The sequence below is a fragment of the Carex rostrata genome, chromosome 11 (genome assembly GCF_964058835.1).
Source record: "Carex rostrata chromosome 11, lpCarRost1.2, whole genome shotgun sequence".
Taxonomy (NCBI): Eukaryota; Viridiplantae; Streptophyta; class Magnoliopsida; order Poales; family Cyperaceae; genus Carex; species Carex rostrata.
The window spans coordinates 5403261-5426612 of record NC_135928.1 but is presented as its reverse complement, the minus strand read 5'-3'; the positions used below and the strand labels follow the sequence as shown (position 1 = coordinate 5426612).

The 23352-nt window shown below is 32.3% G+C and overlaps 2 protein-coding genes across 2 annotated transcripts; both read right to left on the bottom strand.

Moving 5' to 3' along the window:
• Positions 1–522: 522 nt before the first annotated feature.
• Positions 523–5380, bottom strand: LOC144561943 (S-adenosyl-L-methionine-dependent methyltransferases superfamily protein). The gene is made up of 6 exons (XM_078311051.1): positions 4580–5380; positions 2977–3187; positions 2194–2491; positions 1437–1826; positions 1265–1342; positions 523–833 (listed from the first exon to the last, which is right to left on the bottom strand). Exons 1-6 carry the CDS (start codon positions 5240–5242, stop codon positions 605–607), a joined length of 1869 nt encoding a protein of 622 aa, XP_078167177.1. The 5' UTR covers positions 5243–5380; the 3' UTR covers positions 523–604.
• A 12237-nt stretch (positions 5381–17617) lies between these two features.
• LOC144561653 (small ribosomal subunit protein uS12) lies at positions 17618–19705 on the bottom strand. The gene is made up of 4 exons (XM_078310679.1): positions 19575–19705; positions 18571–18726; positions 18082–18208; positions 17618–17986 (listed from the first exon to the last, which is right to left on the bottom strand). Exons 1-4 carry the CDS (start codon positions 19577–19579, stop codon positions 17846–17848), a joined length of 429 nt encoding a protein of 142 aa, XP_078166805.1. The 5' UTR covers positions 19580–19705; the 3' UTR covers positions 17618–17845.
• Between the last annotated feature and the right edge of the window lie 3647 nt (positions 19706–23352).

The following is a 23352-nucleotide window of genomic DNA, read 5'->3' as shown; positions in this document are numbered from 1 at the left end:
GAGAAAACAAAAAGTTACTAACGATGGAGTTTACCTAGCAGCTAGCTAAAACTTTTCATATTAACAGGAAATTCTTTTTTTTTTTATAATGATATGAGGGTCAAAATTCTCAAATAATCTCATTTCTTACAGTCCTTTCCAAAAGGGAATATGCAGACCATTTTTACCCAACTGTTTCACTTGCTCTAGAAGAGAAAAACCGGAGAGGAAGCAGAAGTGAACGAACACTATTGAAAGGGGAGAGAAGCTCAGTTCCGTGTTGATTTTTGACGACAATCTTCATCCCAAATCGATGTGTAAGATTACTGTGCAGAGGTGAGTCTCACCCCCGATCTCTTACCTTCCGCTTCGTGGATGTCAAACATGTTGCTTCTCACATTAATGTCTTAATTAGCTACTAGGATAAACTTTATTCTCAATAGTAGACCCATTTTTAAAATCGCTCCTATTTTCTTTAGAGATGTAAATTATTACCTGTTTATAGCTACTAAGCTCCAAAGAATTATAAAAAATGAAACAAAAATTGAAAGGAAAAAAAATATACTAAACATGCAATAAGGTCCCATGATAACATGCCAATTTTTAAGAAATTAATTATGGTAAACTATTGAGGTTGGTTTTGATCCTCAGCTGTCCAGTATGTTTTCACAACCAAGAGAAGTTTCTCTCTGACATGGGGACCATTTTCATGATCTACAATCTGGCTCTGCCATCTCATTCGCTCTGCAATGCTTTTTGTCTTCACCAAAATATCTACATCATCTCTAAATATAACTGTACCTTCTGGCCTTAATATTCTATCTATCTCTAGTAACATATCCTCTGTCTCACACCTGATACACAAACCAAACATATTAATTCTTTTTAGTTTCCCATAATGTTATTAATTGTATGATAATATTATTTGTAAAATTTAAAAATGGTTAAAATTAATCATCAATCTCTTGGTATGCACATTTTTATGCTACTAACTGGGGATTTGGATACAAGTGTAATGGTGAATTTTTTTTTTGCATTCTTCTGATGTTCTTTAATGGTGACATTGTATTCTTCCAGAAGTTTTTTTAATGGTAGAACTACATTCTAATGCATTCTTCTGGGGTTTCCTTAATGGTGCATATCATTCAATTTGTAAGTGTGAGATTTCTTCGATGTGCTTAACCATGAGTTCCTTTTATATCTCCTAATGTCAATTTTTGCAACTTTTTATGGCTGAAAACATAATGCAAAAAATAGATGTGCCACTAATTAATTCTTGTATTACCTATCTTTATACAGGGTCAACAAAGAATCAACATGAATGAGATCATACGTCCTCGGGTAGGTAGACACCGCCTCACACCTGAATTGTTCAGAGATATAAGATAATGAAAAAAAAGCCCTGCCAATTGGGGAAAATAAGTGCAAATATATTTGATGCAAAAACATGAACTCACCAGTCCTGATAAGACCCAATCAGGCCCCGCTCGTAAATCACACCAAGCGTATCCTTCCCAATTGTGGGGACCATGTTTATGACCCAAACCGGATCATCTATAAGTGCAGCAGCAAATCCACCAAACTGAGCATTTGTGTCAAGTAAATTTCGGTATCTGCCCTTCTGACCCAGTTGACTAATTAATTTTTTGTAATAGCCAACCCGAGTTTTCCATAGCTCTGTATCTTGCAAGAATGTCTCAGCTGTAACTCCTTCCACACTTCCTGAGCTTATTCTTGGTGGAATTGCAGTTAATCTCTCAGGCCATCTCTTTAGTTCCCCACCTGCCACTTGATCAATGCTTGCCACCTCAGGCAGTGGGGTGATGCACGGCTCCATTTTGTTGTACCTATATATTGAACTTAATTAGGAAATGTGCAGTTCATAGAATGTCGATAAGCCTAGACCATAAATTGCAAATACTATGTGGTTCCATCAATTTTCAGGGATGAAATCAGTTATATAACTTGCTTCCAGGAAAATATGCCAAACTATGTACACATTTGAAAAAAAAAAATGGGCTAAAGGCTGGCCAGGGACATTGCATTGTAGCCCTGATTAAATTAAAAACAGAAATCATAATAAGGACCAAATCAAAAAAATGTCTATTGTATTACCAGATTGATATATAGTTCTGAAATAATAAATTGGCATCCAAGATAAAAAAAGAACAATGTTAAGCCAAATTAATGAGTTTAAAACTGAAATCAAATTACCAGGCAGCATCAAGGTTTTGGGTGCTGCAGAACTGAGGTGACTTGATGACCTTTCGGTTAATCTTGCAATGGGCATGATTGGTTGGCTTCTGCCAGATGGCAAGATCACCCTTCTCCTGGACTTTCTTCCAGCACAACGACTTTGCCACATTTTCAATCTGGTTTTGCTCGTTGTTTAAATCCTCTTGAGTCCTCTGCCATCCCTTCCAGTGCTTCTTCCAGTTGATGGGCGGTCCCGACAGGATCCAGTAGCCACCAGGTCTTAAAATACGGTCTACCTCAATCAAGTATAGTCCATCTGTTTTTGTATCATTAAAAATAATTAATGAATCTATAAAGGTGTGCCGGAATATTGTATTGAGTCTGGACCACAAATGAGGATGGTTAATTTCATATGAAAGTTTGGAATAGGGATTTTCTTTTTTCTTTTGTGAAGTAGAATAGGTTTTTTTCTTCTTTTTTTTCATAGTTTAATCTATATGTAAGGATAAGAGCTTACTTTAGAAACATAATTAAGAACCCAGACCTATGGCGTGGGGTACACAATTATGTGATGTGGTAGCATCTTCAAATGTGATCCTCAAGAAATGTCCACACAAACAAATTTTCAATAAAATGCCTTTGGTTTAATAACTAAAAAAAAAAAAGCACAGCTAGCAAGCTCTTCTAAAGATACAACGTGAGATAATTAATAATAAACACAAATATTTTGATGACTGGGCATTTCAATGAACAAAGTAATAAACATATCAAACAATAAAAAATTGAGTTAGGGAAACTAACCATATAGATGCCAGGGGATAAGGCAGCGGGAGCAATGAGCCATGTCAAAGGCACGGGAAGGATAGGGGAGACGGTTGGAGGCCATGACACCAATCATTGCAGGGACGCCCCGCTCCAATGCAAACTGCACCTGTGCCTCATGTGTGTCCCGTGGTGCGAATGACATTGTTACTATATTTCTTGACAGCAAGTATGCACCCCAGCTTGCTACCTATAATTAATAATGGCACACGTAATTAATTGCACAATTGGAGGAGGGGAAGTTGCAGCACAAAAACAAAATGTCTTAGGTTTAAGATGTCAGTTGTGTCCTAGTTGAACCCTGAATTAAGTGTGATACTGGCATGCTTATATTACACGAGAATTTATTTTATTTTTACTGGTAAGAATTTTGCAGCAATACCCCTTGGATTTGAATAATTTAATGTATTAAGATCCTAAAAGATTCTTTAGGGGAAAAACCACCAAAGCCCCTTGGTTGGCCCAAGAGATTCCTTCCAGAGTTCCGGTACAGTTCTATTCTAGATTTGAGTAATAAAAGTCATGCAGGCTCACAATTGACAGAGTATAAAACTATTTTAGTCACAATTCAGTTCCAGAGCAAAAAAAAAAAAACTTATTTTTCCTTCCAGAGTAAAATGTTTTTTTTTTTTTTTACTGTACCACTTGAACTGCTAGTCTGCTAGCACATATTAACCAAAAAAATTCCAAGTAAAAATGTATCACCCAATTTCGTTGACAGAGTTCGACATCAGGCATTTGTTGGCCTCGCCACATGGAATGAAACCACAGAGAAAATGTGCCACGTATGTTTTATTTATTTATTATAAGGAGAAAACTGAAACATGATTCTTTGGACCGAGTAAGGACTTGCGACTCATATAGCGAGTCAAAGACAGTTGGACCCGTATATAGTAAAATTTAAAAAAATCTCTACAAAATTAAAAAATTAGTAGATCATAAAATGTTGGCGACTCAACTCGTAACACTCTGACAACTTCCGTGGCGGATCCGAAGATTCCGACGAGAAAATCAGTCAGTGTACATACATCTAAAAGTCCAAGTACCAAAAGGCAAAAGGTTTGGTTGTTGGACAGTTAACACTAACCTAACCCATTCTTCAAAAGCTACTCGCTAGTTGCTACTTGTTCTTTTGTCAGGTAACGGAAGCGGTGTGTACACTCATTCGGTCATATTCCATTATCCAAATTTGGTGATAGATGGTTCTTTTGCATATTCACCCCCCTTAATAAAAGAATGTTTTTCAGAATCGCATTACATAATTAGATATAAATCATATAACGATGTATCGTACAGCAATTTTCTATAAAATATATTACTAGAATATCCAATTAAATACTGTCTAAATCTATCAACGCGCAATAACGCAATCGCAATATCCATAGTTGAAGAAACCCAATTCCAATTCCTTTTCTGGTTACCATTAATTTCCCATTAGCGCTCCACTACATAATTACCAAGATTTACTAAAAGTAACGTAAAATTCACTACCGGCGAACTTACAATCCCAAATTCATCAATCAAACAGAGAGATGAGGAATTAAAAGCCGAAATTAAACAAAGATCATAGAATTGAACTTACCCCGCAACCGGTATCAATGGCAGTACGAATAGTCCCGTCACGAAGAGAGATAAATTTATCAATGTCATCGATGTAGGCATCGGCACCACGGGGAAACATGGTCCCACCGCCGGGAAATCGGAACTTGTCCCCATCAACTCTGATCCAATTTTGCACCGCCTTTTCAACGGACAGCTCCTTGTGTGGCACGTTCGCAAACCACGCCACATCCCGACTCGCTGGCCAAGGAAATGGGTTCCTGTATCCAGCTGGTGCAGGTATCAGACATTTCAACAGCTCCCTTTTCTCAGGACAGTGTCTCTCTCTGTATATCAACCTATCTCGATCGAACCGTAATGATCGGTCGACGTCCTCGCAAGGGGTATATTCGGAATATTTAATGTCACACGGCGGGAAATCACTCGGCGGTGGTGATGCGAAGGTAGAATCGTTGGCTGCATGGTGTGCAGCAAAATCAAGACTGAACCCGGTTGATGTGGAGACGGTTGTGGGGTCACAAGCAACGCTGGATAGTACGGCGGTGGTGGAAACAGGAGACGTGAAGCCGCCATGTTGCCATAAGCCGAGGAAGTAAGAGAGGGAGCAGAGGAGGGCTACAAAGGCTATGGAAAGGATATTGGTGCGCTTGATATATCTTTGGTAGTGTTTAATCAGCCCAGCCATGCTTGTGTGTTTTAATCCTTAGGCCTTAGGAGGTGGCTATTAATGGGATTTGGTTTCCTTTGGGCGAGGAAGAAGGAAATATTGTGGGTGCAATGATGGCATAAAAGAGGAGATGCATGTGGTAGGATGATATAATTGAAAATAAAATTTTTTTAGGATGACATTAGAGGGGTAACCAATTAAAATAGACCATTATTTTTTATTTTTTTATTTTTGGAAGGGGGGGGCGGGGGGGGCGGGGGGGGGCGGGGGCGTACCAGAGTAATTAATGAGTTGATAAATGGGAAGAATTTAATAAATGGTATGATAATGATTAATTCGAATTTATTAGAATAATAATAATTTGGGGGAGGTCTAGAGGCGTTTGGTGATGGGAGAGGTTAAACTTGGGAAAGGTCACTGCCGCTGGAGAGAGTCAACACTCATGCAAGTTGCAATTGCTCATCAATACCATACCATTCATATCATTATACAAATGCACTTGTCCAGTTGGAACATGGAAAGGGGGACTAAATTAATTTAAATACAATTGCCTGTACATATTTGATAAAAAAAGTTAACTGCACACATTTTGTTGTTCCAATTCAAATGCACTTAAATTGACAACGCATAAAAAAGTAATACTATCATTTTCAGTGCAATTTTTTTTTCAGTTCAATTTTTTTTTCAATTCAAATGCACTTTTGACAATCTTAGAAGGGTTAATATATTTATGTCCCTTTCAATAAGATAATAAAAGATATGTATTTGTCAATAACTAGTTTTTTACCTTAGTGGCTAAGGACAATACTTTTGTATTTTTCACAACTTCCCTAAAAAAATAAATATTTTTGCCAAAAATGCAGGAAAGCTATGCTGCATGAATACCGATAAGAATATCATATCTGATGCAACTCAGATACAGACATAGCAATACATAATTTTTATAAGACACACGGTACGACAGGTCTTTATTTATGTCTATTTTATTATTATATATCTCCATATAAAAGGTAAGAATATGTAAATTAAAAAATAGATATGAACATCTAATTTTTGTTTTGTAAAAATACATGCAAAGAAATTTAAAAGTTAAGCATAGAAGTACATGGAATGGAAGTTCATCAACGTTTGGAACTTATTTTGTACAGAGATGCGCGAGATACGAAGTCCGAATCATCTGCAGTAACGTAAATTTTTTATTTGTATAAAACCTGATCAGGAGTTTATTTGGGCCAATTTATTGCTCATATTTGAACAATATTTAAACAATAGTTCCAGGGGTTTGGGGCTCAGGAGACAAGCTGACATTATTGTTTAGGAAAAATTTCTCGTGTGCCGAGATGGGCTACGGTGAGTTGCGAAGTAAAACGCGTTTTTACTTCGCGCAATATTTTCATTTTCAAAGTTCAAAACGTCGATCTGAATCGTTAGATGTGATCTCCATATTGAAATGTGCTTGGAGACCAAATTTTACATTTTTTGAAATTTTTTTACTATTTATTAAACCACTTTGAAAATCTGAAAATCCGGATAAACAGTAAAAATTTCTGGACCACCGGATCAGTAATTTTCAAAGTGGCTTAATAAATAGTAAAAAAATTCCAAAAAATGTAAAATTTGGTCTCCAAGCACTTTCAATATGGAGAACAAGATGAACGGTTAGGATCGACGTTTTGAACTTTAAAATCGCTAAATATGAGTGTGAAGTAAAATAGTCACTTTACTTCGCAACTCACCATAGCTCATGTCTCGTGTGCCCATCTAAACTTTTTAAATAGTCAATATCCCATCAAAACATCATAATATCCTATATCCCCATAAAATTTAATTTTATTTCTTCCATCCCCTTTTATTCATTTAACATTATATTTAGTTGTTTTAAAAAATGAATTGACAAATATACTCTTTCATTCATCTCTCCCAAATAGCACATGGCATTCTAATAACCTCAAAATCTGAAAAGTTTTTCACTTGACCTAATTCCAAAGAACTTGAGAAAGTGCTCGAGCCTTGTCATAATGTGCAATTAGTCCTATGAAATTCTAATTAGATTTGGAAATTTTTCAAGCTCCATTTCGGTGGTAATTGAGTGGGGAAAATGAAATTTTTTTTAGGATTGAAAACGCCTTGTATAGTTGTAAGTACTTGGTATAGTGGTATGCCTCTATTAAATGGAGGCACGACATAAAATAGAAATTTTATGATATCTTGCGTTGTGTGATTAGAGTTACAGGTGTATAGGATGAGATGCATATTGATTATTAAATTTACGTTAAACTATTCCTTTTAATACTTTTTTAGATTTTCTATATTTCTTGTTTGTCTTTTGCATATCAAGAGCCATAGATTCTAATCCGCAACAACTAGCACTTGTACAACACGTCAACACCTGCTTCTATTAATTTTTCCTTCTTTTTTTCAAATAAAGATACCTTTCTTTTGTTTAAACAAGCTCAAGTGCATGCAATAGGATTGGGTCAAGTATTTCATAGGGATACTTTCATTTACGTAATTCACAGTGACACTTCCAAGTATTTCACTAAATTTTTTAGACCATAAAATTCCTACTTTTATCTCATGCCTTTGTTTAATAGAGGCATACTAAGTACTTATAACTTGAGCGTTTTCAATCCTCAGAAAATTATTTTATTTTTTTTCCCCTCAAATACCACCGAAATGGAGCCCGAAAACTTTCCAAATTTAATTATGTGCAGAAAATTTCAAAGAACTAATTAGGCACTCGGACAAGGCTCAAGCACTTTCCCATATTCTCTGGAATCAGACGAAATAAAAAGCTTTTCAGATTTTGAGGTTATTAAAATGACATATGCTATTTGGGAGAGATGAATGAAAGGGTATATTTGTCAATTTAATTTTCAAAACAATTAAATAAAATGTTAAATGAATAAAAGGGATGGAAGAAATAAAGTCAAATTTTTATGGGGATATAGGATATTATGATGTTTTGATGGAGATATTGGCTATTTTAAAAGTTTAGATGGGCACACTAGAAATTTTCCCTATTGTTTAAATAAAATAATAAACACATACGTTGAATATAAATTTGAAACAGTCAAATTTTAATCTCCATATTCTTTACTTACAATCTTCTTTTAATTGACAAGTATGTAATTTATCCCAATTTATTTAATCATTTGAAACATTTCTAACATACTCGTAATATTTGAAAAGTTGGGGCCTAATTTTAGAAAGAAAAAAATAGGCCGTTGTATTTTATTTTTGCTCTACTTTAGTAATTATCATTGAATATAAAATATAATTTAGAAAATAAAGAGGCTCTAGTGGAGAGTGGAGACACATTCATTTCCTCCTTTTGTTTTATACTAGGACTATTTTTCGAGCTTCGCTTTCAAATAGAAATATTTTTTTTTTCAAAAAAAAAAAATGAAATAAATACTATCAAAATAATACATTGTCCAAAAAAGTATATTTTTTTTAATATGTGATCAACAAAATAAAAGTAATTAATTCCATGCATTGAAGTAGGTATATCTCACACATTAATGAATATTCTATAATTATTAATTTAAAAAGTTAATAATATCCAATCTAATGATTAAATTTGAGAAAAGTTAACGGTTCTAGCAATTTTGAATCTCAACCTCTCCCTAAAGGGAGAAAAAGAAGCATTCACCTTTCTGTTGCAACATCAGCAATTCAGCATGAGTTGATATAATATGCATGATATTCCTTCCTTTTGATATAATTGTATCTATCGCGTAAAGCTTCAGCATCAAATTGTTCTTTTTATTTTATTTTTTTCCTCAGTTACATCATATTAATTAGTAGCTCATGTAGAATCCTACTTGTCCGAAATAGGAAATGCTAACTAGGGGTGTCAAAGGGTATGATTCGATTCGGTTCGGAAAGAAACATTTTTATTAATATTCTTAAAAAAAACTTAATTTTAAAAATAACTCTACATTTATTTTTTTATTAAAAATGTCCCAACCGCCAGGCTCACGGGCGGCCCAAAACACAAGCGGAGCGCCCATGGCTGGGGCGCCCCATGGCTTTTTTTTATTATTATTTATAGAGATCTTAGTATTTTGATTTGAATAATTTTGTGAAAAAAAAAGTTTTCTTATTTAGAGTGTATGCCAGAAAATAAAATATTTGATATATTTACGAAGTGATGTCGTAAAGTTATAATTTACAACTTTTATTTTTTTTTATTTTTTTTTGGTGAACTTTGATTTTATTTGTCAGTTGGATATCACAAGTCTAAATATAACACTAATAAGGACTTGGCCTTTATTATGATTTTTATAATATATGTATAATATACACATACACATACACATATACATATATACATATACATACACATACACATACACATACACATACACATATACATATACACATATACATAGACATATACATACACATATACATATACATATACATACACATATACACGTACACGTACACATATATATATACATATACATATACATATACACATATACATATATACATATATATATACAAAGCTACATATATCCACATACTATTTTAGTAGCTCTAAACTACTATTTTGAATAAAGGCCAAGTCCTTAATTAGTGTATAAAAGTTATAATATGCAATAATTCTTGTGTCCTTAATTAGCTCTACACTAATTAAGGACTTGGTCTTTATTTAAAATAGTAGTTTAGAGCTACTAAAATAATATGTGTATATATGTAGCTTTGTATATGTATATGTATATATGTATATGTGTATATGTATATGTGTATATATATATGTGTACGTGTATGTGTATATGTGTATGTATATGTATATGTATATGTATATGTCTATGTATATGTGTATATGTGTATGTGTATATGTGTATGTGTATGTATATGTATATGTATATGTGTATGTGTATATGTGTATGTGTATATGTGTATGTGTATGTATATGTATATATGTATATGTGTATGTGTATATGTGTATGTGTATATGTGTATGTGTATGTGTATGTGTATGTGTATGTGTATGTGTGTATATTATACATACTAGTATCGTGCCCGTGCGTTGCAACGGAGACATATTATAAGAAGGATGCTGATAACAATCCCCGCAGGTCTATCCCCACAAAAAACCCCGCACTAACTACCAAAAAAGTCAGGGGGGGGGCCGCTCAATCATTAATACTCCGCAAAAAATGTTAGTATTTAACTTGAAGCATCAAAGTATTTATCCTGAATTTGCAAAGTATTAATTCCTATGCAATGATCTCTATTTATGACTTAATAAATCAATCCATTAATTGTCCCCACACAAAATTTCTTTTTTTTTTTGAATTGTCCCCGCACAACTGGGGACCATTAAATAAACAATCCCCTCATAAATACTTGTCAGTTATCCCCGCACAAAATTTCTTTTTTTTCGGATTGTCCCCGCATAATTGGGGACCATTAAATAAACAATCCCCTCACCCAATGATAAATACTTCTCACACATAATGATAAATACTTTATGTTACATAGATAAATATTTCTCAGACATAATTTCAATTTTCAGTAAAAACATCAATGATAAATACTCTAAGACATAATGATAAATACTCTATGTTAATGGATAAATACTCTATGTTACAAGGATAAATATGTTATGTTACATAGATAAATATTTTTCAAACATAATTGCACTTACAGTAAAACATCAGTGATAAATACTCTTAGACATAATGATAAATACTCTCATGTATAAGGATAAATATTTTATGTTACATGGATAAATACTTTATGTTACATAAATAAATATTTCTCAAACATAATTGCAACTTACAGTAAACATCAATGATAAATACTCTCATACATAATGATAAATACTTTATGTTATATGGATAAATACTTTATGTTACATGGATAAATACTTCTCAGAAATAACAAATAAACATTTATTAACGGAGATTGTTATTAGATAACAGTATAATTAATGCGGAAATTATTTTTAAAGGAATAATTAATGCGGGAATTGTTATTAGAGGAAAGCATAATTAATGCGGGGATTGGTATTAAATGACTCTAATTTAATGCGGGGATAAATGAAAATTTTTAGCCAAATAAGTGAGGGGATATGACAGTTAAGAAAGTGAGAGAGTGCGGGGATAAATGGGGGGACAGGGGTGAGGGGCTTGTTATAATTATTATTATAAGAAACAAATATATTAATGAAAATAATAATTATCTAAAAATTAAAACACATGTTAATAGAAATTTATATGATTATGTATTTTTAATTAACTTTAATCGTGATCTCTGATAACAATTTGATGATGTGATGATTCTTTATTTTTAAGTACCAATGATATCAAATAATAATATCATACAACAATTCAATATCAACATATAATATGGTATCAAAAAACATAAATAAAAAGTGTTATCGTGTGTATGTATAGGATACACACACACACACATATTATAAGAAAAATATATATTCACACACACGTTCTAATTTATATTCTTTCTTTGTTTCCAATTTAGAATACACACACGCACATACACACATTGATATATTTTATATTGAAAATATATTCTAAATTGCCCACACCAATATGTATAGAAACAAAGAAAGAGAAATAAGGAAATTAAAAAAAAATGATTTCCGTTGTGATCCGTATAGAAACGAAGAAATAAGGAAACAATAAATAAGAAAATGGAAGGTGGAGTCTTCTCAATTGAAGAAGAGAAATATGGAAATAAAGAAATAAGGAAACATATAAATATATCGCTAAATTTCAGAATTTATTCAATTTTAATTGTAACGTATCGTGTGGCAGTACATGTGGTGGGTATGTTTTTAACTAAATTTAGACTTTTATACATAAAAGAGATGCATTTAATCAAAAGAAGACAAATTATGTAATTGGAGAACTAAGATCAAATCCGAAGTTTCATCTCTCAATCGTAGCCGTTGGCGGATCGGACACCCAACGTGCTTAATAATAGAATGGAGATATTATAAAAACCATAATAAAGGCCAAGTCCTTATTAGTGTTATATTTAGACTTGTGATATCCAACTGACAAATAAAATCAAAGTTCACCAAAAAAATAAAAATAAAAAAAATCAAAGTTATAAAAATTTACGACATCACTTCGTAAATATATCAAATATTTTATTTTTTGGCATACACTCTAATTAAGAAAACTTTTTTTTCACAAAATTATTCAAATCAAAATACTAAGATCTCTATAAAAATAAAAAATAAAAAAAGCCATGGGGCGCCCCAACCATGGGCGCTCCGCTTGTGTTTTGGGCCGCCCGTGGGCCTGGCGGTTGGGGCATTTTTAATAAAAAATTAAATGTAGGGTTATTTTTAAAATTAAGTTTTTTTTAAGGATATTAATAAAAATGGCCGCCTTATCTCCCATCGTAGAGCTCATTATTTTAGATTTATAAAAGAGGAGGGTTCAAATGCCTCCATGTTTTTGTGCCTCCATCCCTCTCCATCATTTTCAAAGTTCAAACAGTCGATCCGAACCGTTCAACCTAACCTCCATACTAAAATATGTTTGGAGACCAAATTTTATATTTTTAGGAATTTTTTTACTATTTGTTTAGATAGGTACAAAAATACTGTTTTTAGATGGTTCAGATTTACTGATTTTGTACCTATCTAAAAAAATAGTAAAAAAATTCCTAAAAATATAAAATTTGGTCTCCAAATATGTTTTAGTATGGAGGTTAGGTTGAACGGTTCGGATCGACTGTTTGAACTTTGAAAATGATGGAGAGAGATGGAGGCACAAAAACATGGAGGCATTTGAACCCTCTTTATAAAATGATTTTTAATGCGACTTGCAATAATTTTAAAAGATTTGAAATTTTTGCATTGTCAGATTGTAAATTTTAATTTATATCATATTAAAAAAAAAAACACCAATTTGGGGATTTTAAAAAACTTCCAGACTACATAATGATTTGGCAGCTCCATTTATTTTTTGGGGAGGGGGGTTGGATGCTGATTGGTTTAGAGGCTCCTCAAAAACTTAAATATATTTGATAGCACAATACATTTTTTTACTCTTGGAGGTCTCCAAACCAATCTACACCCCCTCAAGAATGGAGCCACCAAATCATTCTATAGGCTGTGTGTTTTTGAAAATCTTCGGAAATCATAGTTTTTTAATACGGTATAAATAAAAATTTCGACAGGCGATCTGAATATTGTAACTTCTCTAGTGGTCTAACCTACTAATTAGCCAAACAACTATATTTCATTATTTATTAAAGTAATTAGATTATTTTATTTAACTGTATAGTGATATACTACATTTTTATGTGTGCAAATTCATTATATTTTTTATTTTATGTACAATATTGGGCGAATTTTTAGAATTTGCAAATCCAGTACTTCTTTTACTTATTTGATTATTTTCTGTTGGTGATGAACTTTTTATTTTGCTTATTCAAACAAAATTCCAGGTTTTGATTGACATTAACTAGTACTTCTTTTTGGGTTATTGTGTAAAATACTTTTTTTTTTTTTTTAAATATACTTATTGTGTAGAGTCGTTCCTTAGATTGGCACTTGTAGTGATCGTATATCTTTCGCAGGGCTGTACTTAAAATTAAGCTTATACGTCCAGATATAAATTATAATTATCTACTAGTAATTTAAATTAACGCTTACAAGTATGATCTCAATGATTCACTCGACTTGTCAAAATTAATTGGCAGGGTTAAGTCGTATCACACACATTCAAGGATATATAGCTAGAATATGAATCATATTCGAATCAGGTCAGATCATGTTTAGTTGGCGTATTTTGTTCGGGTAAAAGTTTATTCATTTAATTATCGGGTCATAATGCATTTCTATCAGTGAAGAACTTCATTTTGTTTGATTAAACAAAATTTCAGATTTTGATTGACATTAACTATTATTTTTTGTGGTGATTATATAAAATTAGATCGACTTAACGACTAATTATCGGGTCATAATGCATTTCTCAACGACTCTTTTGATATTGTCAAAATTAGATCGATCAGGCAGGTCGTATCCAGTCGGACTTAAGACGGGTCAAAAAAATTAGAACTGTACCCGACCCATTAAATCATCAAGTAATTCGGATCCGGATCGAGTTAGGTCGACATGCCCGGGTGAAGTATAATTTGACATCCCTCATATCATCCGAGATAAAAACCATAAACCATTTGAAAGTTGAGATGGAAAAGAAAAAAAAAAAATCATCTCGAATATCCATGGAATAGAGAAAAATTTCATCTCAAGAATTCATTTTTTGAAATTGAGCACATTTTACTCCTTAAAAAGGAATCTTATTTTACAGTTTCATTCCTCTCATAAAATTGTCTACAAGTACAGCTTGAACAGCCTGTTCTAGGAATCAGCTTAACTTTCTTTATAAAGCGTACCTTTCTCAGATTGACAGGAGAAGTTACCAGTCCCTCTCTAAGTCTCTATTATCTTAATCCATGTGCACACTGCACAGCACATGCAATCATTGTTACGGCTAAGAAACAAACAACCTAGGCCTTAGCCCACCTTCTAACCCACAAAAATTAATAACCCCTTTCGGCTCAGAATTCACATTTTTTTAAATAACTCTTTTTACCGTCAGAATTAACAAAAAAAAATAGAATTAGATGAAAAAATTCGTGGTGAAACTGAAACATAAACAGGCATAGTGGGAGTAATTAGTGCAGAATTTTGATGCTTCAAGTTGCAAATCAATTGTAATTGTTGATATGATAATACATTGCTTATTGTTAAAATGTATAATTTATTGTTAATTTCGTAAGTTTACTAATTTTGTTGATATGGTAAGTTGCAGGGATGTAAAATAAAACAATAACATGTATTAAAAATTTAAAATGCTGTATTTGTCCAACCAATCAAAATTGCGAGTATGCGGGATTGTAAAAGATTTGATATTAATTGCCAGTATAATTGATAGGGTAGCAGAGGTAAATTCCACAAAAACATTCCCACTATTACAAATTAAAATTGGGAAAGAGGGTTCAAGGAACGCCTTTGGCACCAAATCTGCTTCCAATGCCCTCATGGGATGCGAAATGATATCCTCTGCGAAGTTTTTCCGTGCAGAGCTTTTAATCTGGTCCGTTCGTTTCGGATCGGACGGACCGGATTAAAAGTTCCGCAAATTTTGAGAATTTTTTTTTTTTTAAATTCGGGCAAGATCCGTTTTCTCCGATTCCTTTGAAGCAAAGAAATCGTAGCCAATTCGGGCAAGGGGAAGTCGCCACCCTTCTCTTTCCACTAATCCTTTTACATTGTAAAAAAGAAAGTACAAGAACAAATGGAGGTTCAAAAACTTCCGAATTCTTGATGTTTCTCCGTTGTGTGAATTCCCTAATAGCTCATCGCCTTCAAGCTTTTTCTCTGATGCGTACAAGCATGAAGTCGATGAAATCAATGAAGGAAGTTTTGACATTACCTGTGATTCCTCAAAAAAAAAAAAGACGTCTTGATGCATCATATCAAGGCTATCAAAAGCATTGTACAATTTTCTGTTCTTTTTGTTTTTGTTTCTTGATCGAGGATTTTATGATCTGTTCCCTCGTTACTGGTCTATACTTTTTCTAACACCTCTTATCGATCATCTGGGTTAGTTTGACTGTCTACTGTCTGTAACTGATACTTAAAACTTTTTAGAAGTACTCTGCCTCTGTTGATATTTGTAAGTTACACTAACTGGAATAATTGAGTTAGAATTGGGCAGAGCTCCTCAAGATTGAAGTCAGATTATTTCTTAATCTTTTTTTTTCCTTCTTCTTCTTGCTATCTTAATTTTCAAGGCTTTATGAACTTCAAATGGTTATATATTTTGTTATCAGAATTCATCCTTTTCAGTTATCTAGCCTTTCAAAATGGAATTTGTGGTCCTGATCTAGGGTGTTATGCTGCGCCATCTCTTGCTTTTTCGTAGATCAAAATTTTAGAGAGGTGAGAAGAGGTACTGAAAAGGATGAGAGTAAATTGGAAGGAGTGAAAAGTTTTAAATGAGTTAGATTATAAAATTTTCCCATCCCCATGCTATCGTAAAGTCAAACAATCAGAATCTTATTTAGTTCAATTAGCTACCTAACTTCAAAATAATTGGATCATTAAACTGTCTCCATGCCAATTTCAATTGGTAGCGTAATCTATGCAACCTGCTCAGCATAAAAACTTCGACCTTGTGGTTAACGGCCATACGCTCTAACCAACTGAGCTACTCCAGCACAATTCATTATTTGGATTTGCAAACTATATATAAAATCCGACCTTTGATAGGATCCTTTATTTTTCTTGTTGACCTCAGAGACTGCCTATCTTTGATAAATGTATAGAAAAATTAAGATGGCAAAATAAAATTCAACTAATCTCGGTTCGTTTCTATTGTATTACTGCAATATCATGATAGATTATGTATTGATAACACAATTGCTCTTAGTGAAAATTAGTAAATAACGAGAACACTGTAACTCTTCTAGGTTAGATTGGGGCCGGGGCGCTCTCATACTGGGCTTCTTCGTTCTTTCAATTTGATGAAACAACTAAGAGGTCTCGGCCACGATTAATATTTTTTAAAATAGGTCCAATTATGCAAGCATCTTCAGATAAATTCAGAGCACATGAGATAAAATAATCGAAACCAAGTCAGAAATGACGAGAATACAGTGATTTATCTCTCTGAAAAAGTATTTGGGGTTGGTGAGACATGAACAGAGTCTGATTTGGGTGATGTTTCTTGGAGTTACAAAGTGAGTCCCTCGAGTCAGTAATGGATACAATCATACAATCCAGTGATTGACAGTATATTTCTCTTCCAAAGTGAGAAACATATTGTGTGAAGGTAACAACGATGTTAGAACACTTGCTTCTGCAGCAATGTTCAGTATCCACAAAGTGATCATCACTGAACACTGATCATGGCAGCAATTACCTGAACCAGCGCCACAAGTTGAAGAAAGGCCATAAAGACTCAAACAAAGGACTTAGAAAAAGACAATAAAAGAAGAATACTATCAAGAGGATATGAATAGTTTGAATGATGACATGCCTTCGTGACTTTGCTTTGTGAGTATTCACATTATAGTTAACCAATGAGCATACCAGTACTTGTTGGGATCATCAGAAGAGATAAAAATTGTCTTAAATCTAATTCACCACAAGACCACAATGTAGCTACGTTCTACAAAACATTTTCAAGTAATTATAAAAGTGCTTCAAGACTCAAGCAGAACGAAGTTCACTAATTCTAGATATTAAACCGGAAATTCATGCCACCTTTTCATTTGAGAGCCTCAGTTCCATCTTTTGCATAGCTCAAATTTTGAAAAGACCATAAAAAATTATCAATGAAATTCAACTTCAATGCATTTAATCTTCAAAACATTCCATGTAAATTATAGCAACAAACTAGAAAATTCAGCAAATACGAAGCTAGATAATGGCATCATGATGACAATACTATATTTTCAAACAAGACCCAAAAGTAACAGAGCTAATAAACAAATACACAGAGAGATGAACAAGATCCCCACTCAAAACATCTTTTGGGCACAAAGAGCAAAATTGTTTGTAAGCATCTAAAATGAATTAACCATATAAAAATAAAAAATAAAAAACAGAATCTAAGACCTAGGCTTCTCTTTCTTCTCCTTGAAGAGAGCCAAGAGAGAGACGCCAGAAACCTTGACAACCTTGAACCTGACACCAGGAATATCTCCAACAGCATGTCCCTTCCTACCAAATCCAGCAATCAACACCTCATCCTGATATCAAACACAATTATATCATTCAATGCACATGCACAAAACACCAAACATGTTAATTTCCAAAAAGAAACGAGAGAGAAAAAAGCTTGTACATTCTCCTCAATGTAGTTCAAGCAACCGTCATTTGGCACAAAGGCTGCAATCTTCTTCCCGTTCTTAACCAATTGCACACGAGCACACTTACGGATAGCAGAGTTTGGCTGCTTGGCCTCAATACCACTGCATGCAAAATTAACCCTTACTAGTATCAGAGTCAAATCAAAACAATTCCACTATGAGAATATGTTATCCTTAAAATTCCCTTTGTATGACCAGACTAGAAACTAGCTGGGATAAAACAGGGCAAACAGAAACCAAACACATTAGGTATCCACCACTAACAAACAATGCTGCTAAAAAACAGACCAGCAACAGAGTTTCTGACAAAACACTGTACATGTATCGTAGGCTACAGAACAGATAATCTGCTGCTACACCAGCCAGTACCATAACAGTAAATGAAAAATTATGCATTATACTAGTCCAGTCAGCTATAACTTTCATCTCTTCTTTTGATGTGTGAGGGGAGGTAGAGCACATACATTTTTTCGAGGACAATGCCTTTGGCATGGGAAGAACCGGCAAAGGGCTTCTTCCACTCGTTTCCGAGATGGCTCTTCTTGTATGCCTTGTCGGCCCACCTCTCCTCTCTTCTGTGCTTCTTCAACTTGCGCCCAGCTCCCATTCCACGTGTCTTCCTATTTGTTTTCCAACACCCCAACAATTACCATTCGATTAGAAAGCCCAACGATAATATGATAACAGCAACTTGGTGCTAACCGGAAATAATTTCTCAGCAAGATCAAAGTTAATTTCCAATTAAAAACCATGTGACACTTGGTTCCCAACATCATTTGTTGCTCTAACAGGATCACAAATTGGTCACATAAATTAAAATTAAATATCTTAACAATTCTACTTTGGAATAGAGAACCAGCTAAACAAATTGATGCCATCTGATGGATTCCCAAAAAATTCAAATGTTATTGGATATTCATACACGGGTAGCTTTATATATTGCAAATTACTGATACTACTGAAACAAAAGATGATTAATTTGCATGATTATCTAGTGTCAATCTTGCATAAAAAAATTTATATGAACAACAATACAGCGACATTATATTAATTAATAAAATAACATCCACAAAATGTATGCCTCTGAGAATAAAATCCTTGAAACAGTGAATTCAAGAATTAGTAAACCCAGTGGCAACATACTTATTTCGCTTATGAAATATGTTGTGTGCTAACGAATCCAATGTCAAGGCTAGCACAGGACCGTCCATAAGCTTATTAGCTCAAACTAAATATAAGTTTAGTTTCAAAAATTGATTTTACACTATTCATTCGGTGACTCCAATAGGCGATGGAAATTCCAAAAAGAACTTTTTTTTGTTGTTTCGCATATATAATTTAACTACGTTAACGGAAACCCATAGCAAAATAACTACTGTCTGTGTCTACTAGTACTAGCGAAGATCAAACTTCTAAAGGGATTAAGAATGTTTACATACCCCAAAAGGGATTAAGAATGTTTACATACCCCATTTTGGATTTGGTTAAAGGATCAACCGCTCTAGATCAAAGACGAGAGATGAATCGCGGAGGTTGAGAGATGAAGAGTGCGAGATCGATATCGATCTTTAATACAACTGCGGCGAAAGCTAGGGTTTTGGCATTATGAATTTATATTTTATAATCATGGCACAATTTCACATATACCCACCGAAAACATTCAATTAAAAATTACTTATGTCCTTTCTAAACTACACAGTATCTTATTTGCCATTCGAATTTCAAAACCTCTCACATTTACTTAATTTACTATTTTTTATTGAAACTAATTTAATATTTATAAAAAATTCATTTTATTCTTTTTAAAAAACATAAAACTCATGTTACACGTGTAAGAGAAAGTTTCAACTTTTTAACGATTTGTGAAGACAAATAATTTATTTATTTTACATGCGACATACATACAGTGACATTAATAAGGGCGGATTCAAAGTAGAACAGGGGAGCACCCCCCCTCTGAATTTTGAGTTTTAGTGGTGATCTATCGGTACCGATTAACTTTGCACTCTCTGAAAATTTTTGTGCTCCCCTCTATATGTAATTCGGGTTAATTTAGTGTTAAGATCAAAATAAATTTCTTGAATTATGATGCTAATTAGAATTATAAGTTAAAGTATTAAAAATTATAAATCAGAGCATTGTTTTTTTTTTATATCGAGTATCTAATTAGTTAATGAATTTAAATTCAATAAGTTATTTAAATCCAATTCGATAATCCCCCCTCCCAAAAAAAAAAATTCTGGGTCCATTCCTAGACATTAAGACATAAGTTTCAATAATCTATAAATTCATATGCATTCTTATTTTGCACTCTCCAGGAACATAACCCTAAGTTGCGAAAGTCCTTGCAACAAAATTTGCATTCAGTCAATTCGAAAATAGACACACTTTAATGAAGATGTCTTAGAAAGTGAGAATTTTTTTTCCAGCGAGTACGTCCTTGAAGTAAAATTTCATTGAAAAAAAAAAGTAAGGTTACTATGCATTACAATGCATAGGTATTTCTGTACATTGAACTATAAATCACCGGATTCAAAGTTCAAATAACCGATTCAAACCGTTTATCTTGTTATTCATATTAACATGTATTTGAAAACCAAATTTTTTACTATTTTTTTAGAATTATTGAAAATCATTTTTTTTAGATTTATTGAAAATCGTTTTTTTTATGGTCCAGATTTGTCTGAAAAACAACGATTTTCAATAAATCTAAAAAAATAGTAAAAAATTTCCCAAAAATGTAAAATTTGTTATCCAAATACATATTAATATGGAGAACAAGGTGAACGGTTTGAATTGGTTATTTGAACTTTGAATCCAGTGATTTATAGCCCAATGTACAAAAATGCCTATGCATTGCAATGTATAGCCTTACTCAAAAAAAAAAAAAATAGTTTTACATAGAACTTATGTGACTAGATATAAGAAAAAAAAAATCACACATAAGTGCAACAGGTGCTTAAAAAAATGTGACAAAAGTAAAAAAAGAAATATCTGTAAAAAGGACTCATGCATGTGTTAAAGATGTCCGGTCATAAATCATGCAGTACTTTTTTAAAAAATAAAATTGAATTATGCATCAGAGAGTTACTACTTTATTATGCAAGTTGTATATATTTTCATAGAGGGTAAAATGAGAATTCATAATTGGAGAGTTATTTTTTTATTGGAAAGACAATAACATGTGAGAATTTTTTAATTTATAACAGGGTTCTAAATAGTTAGCTATAGCGTAATATAGTTTTTTCGGACCTCAAAAACTATAACGCTATTAACCGTTTTTCTTTTATAATGATTCTAATTATTATTGCGCTATAGTTCTTTTCGGATCTTAAAAGCAATAGCGCTATAATCGCTATCTAGAACCTTGATTTATAATGATAAATATGATATTAAGAATTTTAGAAGAAAAATACGTAATTTTAAGTTTTTGAAGGATAATGGACTGAATATAATACGGGTCGTGGGCCGACCTGTAGTACAAATTCTAAAATGCGTCCTTTTTTTTTGTGTAGAAATACGTCCTTTTTTTTTCTTGTAAGTTATTTCTGGTGGCATCTTTTTATTTATTTTTATAGCTTACAGGCTATTTGTAAATAAGAGAAAATTTAGTTAAGTTTGACATAAATATTTTTATTTTTTTAAGAGAAAATTTTGACCTAAATATTAGCCTAACTTGACACGGACAAAAATGTTAGCTTAGCTTGGTCAATGGTCAATCCTGTTCCGTACAAAATTCGTCATTGTTCTGTCCCGTGCTAATAATGAGGAGATTCAAATGCCTTTATTTTTTTTTTGTGTCTTTATCATGACTTCATTTTTAAAAACTTAAATAATTCAAAATTTAAAACTTAAACGTCAAAATAAAATCATTAGATGTGATCTATGTTATTTTCTTTAAGTGTCCATAAAAAATTATCACATTTTCATTTTGTTTTTATATGAATCAATAAGTCGAAAAATCAACGTCTAGAAATCATCCAAATTAGTGTACATTTCTACAAGCTCAAGATGATAACCAAAACAAATTTGAAATGCCATAATGTTTTAGACGTGCATAGTAAATGATGTAGTTCATATCCAGCGATTTTATTTTGAATTTTAAGATTTAAATTTTGAGTTATTAAAGTTTTTAAAAATAAAGGCATGATAGAGGCATTTAAACCCTCCTCACTAACAATTAAGGAGTAAACCTCAAACTATTTAGCTATTCTACATAATACATATACATCGCATTTTTTATATGTTTATCCATCCGATTTATTATTTTATCCTTGTTTTCTGAACGGATAGCTCTTGTATCGTATTTTCTATCTTTCTTTTGTTCTTGTTTTATAATGTATGTGTTGGATGTGTCTAAAGAGCAATATAATTCTTAGAACAATGCATTTTGTTGTATTCCTCAATTGAATTATTAAATGGTTAATCGTTTTATTTTTCTTCAATGTTTCGTAATAAACATACTAATTTGTGCTCAAAATTTTATGAATAAATTTGACCTATATTTTGACTTGATGAATTCTTTTTAACCCCCTCCAATTATGGGACTTCAAGTATTTACACATGTAATAAAATATAAAAATATCATCAACCATATTTTACGAGAAAAATAATATAAGGATTATTTGGTTGTTTACATTTTTTTATTCATAATAAGACATTGTTTTTATTGTATTGATCCAACTTTCTTAATTCTCACATCTCACTAAACAATGATTCCTTAGCAAATATTATTTTTTAATCCAACTACAATCTTAACAACTAGGCTTTTCTTAAGAAAGATTGATGAACAATCTCACCAAGTTTTTTTAAGTTATAATTCAATAGTTGTAATGGAAACATATTATAAAATAATAAAAAAAGAATTATACAAAATAACATATTTTCAAAAAAAAAATTATAGACTAATAATAAATAAGGCTCCTTACATAACATATATATTTTCATAAAAAAATCTCTTACAAAATGACATATAAAATGACAAGTAACATTCTTTAAATGATATTAAAAAATAGAAAGAAATGAAGATTTGACCAATCAATTATCAATCAATTAAAAAATCCTTAAATGATGTTTAGAAAATGAAAAGAAACCATGACCAACTAAAAAGATAATACAATTTACATGTGGTGAGCATGTGTAACTAAATTTGGACTTCTACATGTAAAAAACATCAAACAAATACATAGAATAAGAAAAAAGATATATCATTTGCAAAGGTTTAAATAACGTTTATCGCGTCATAG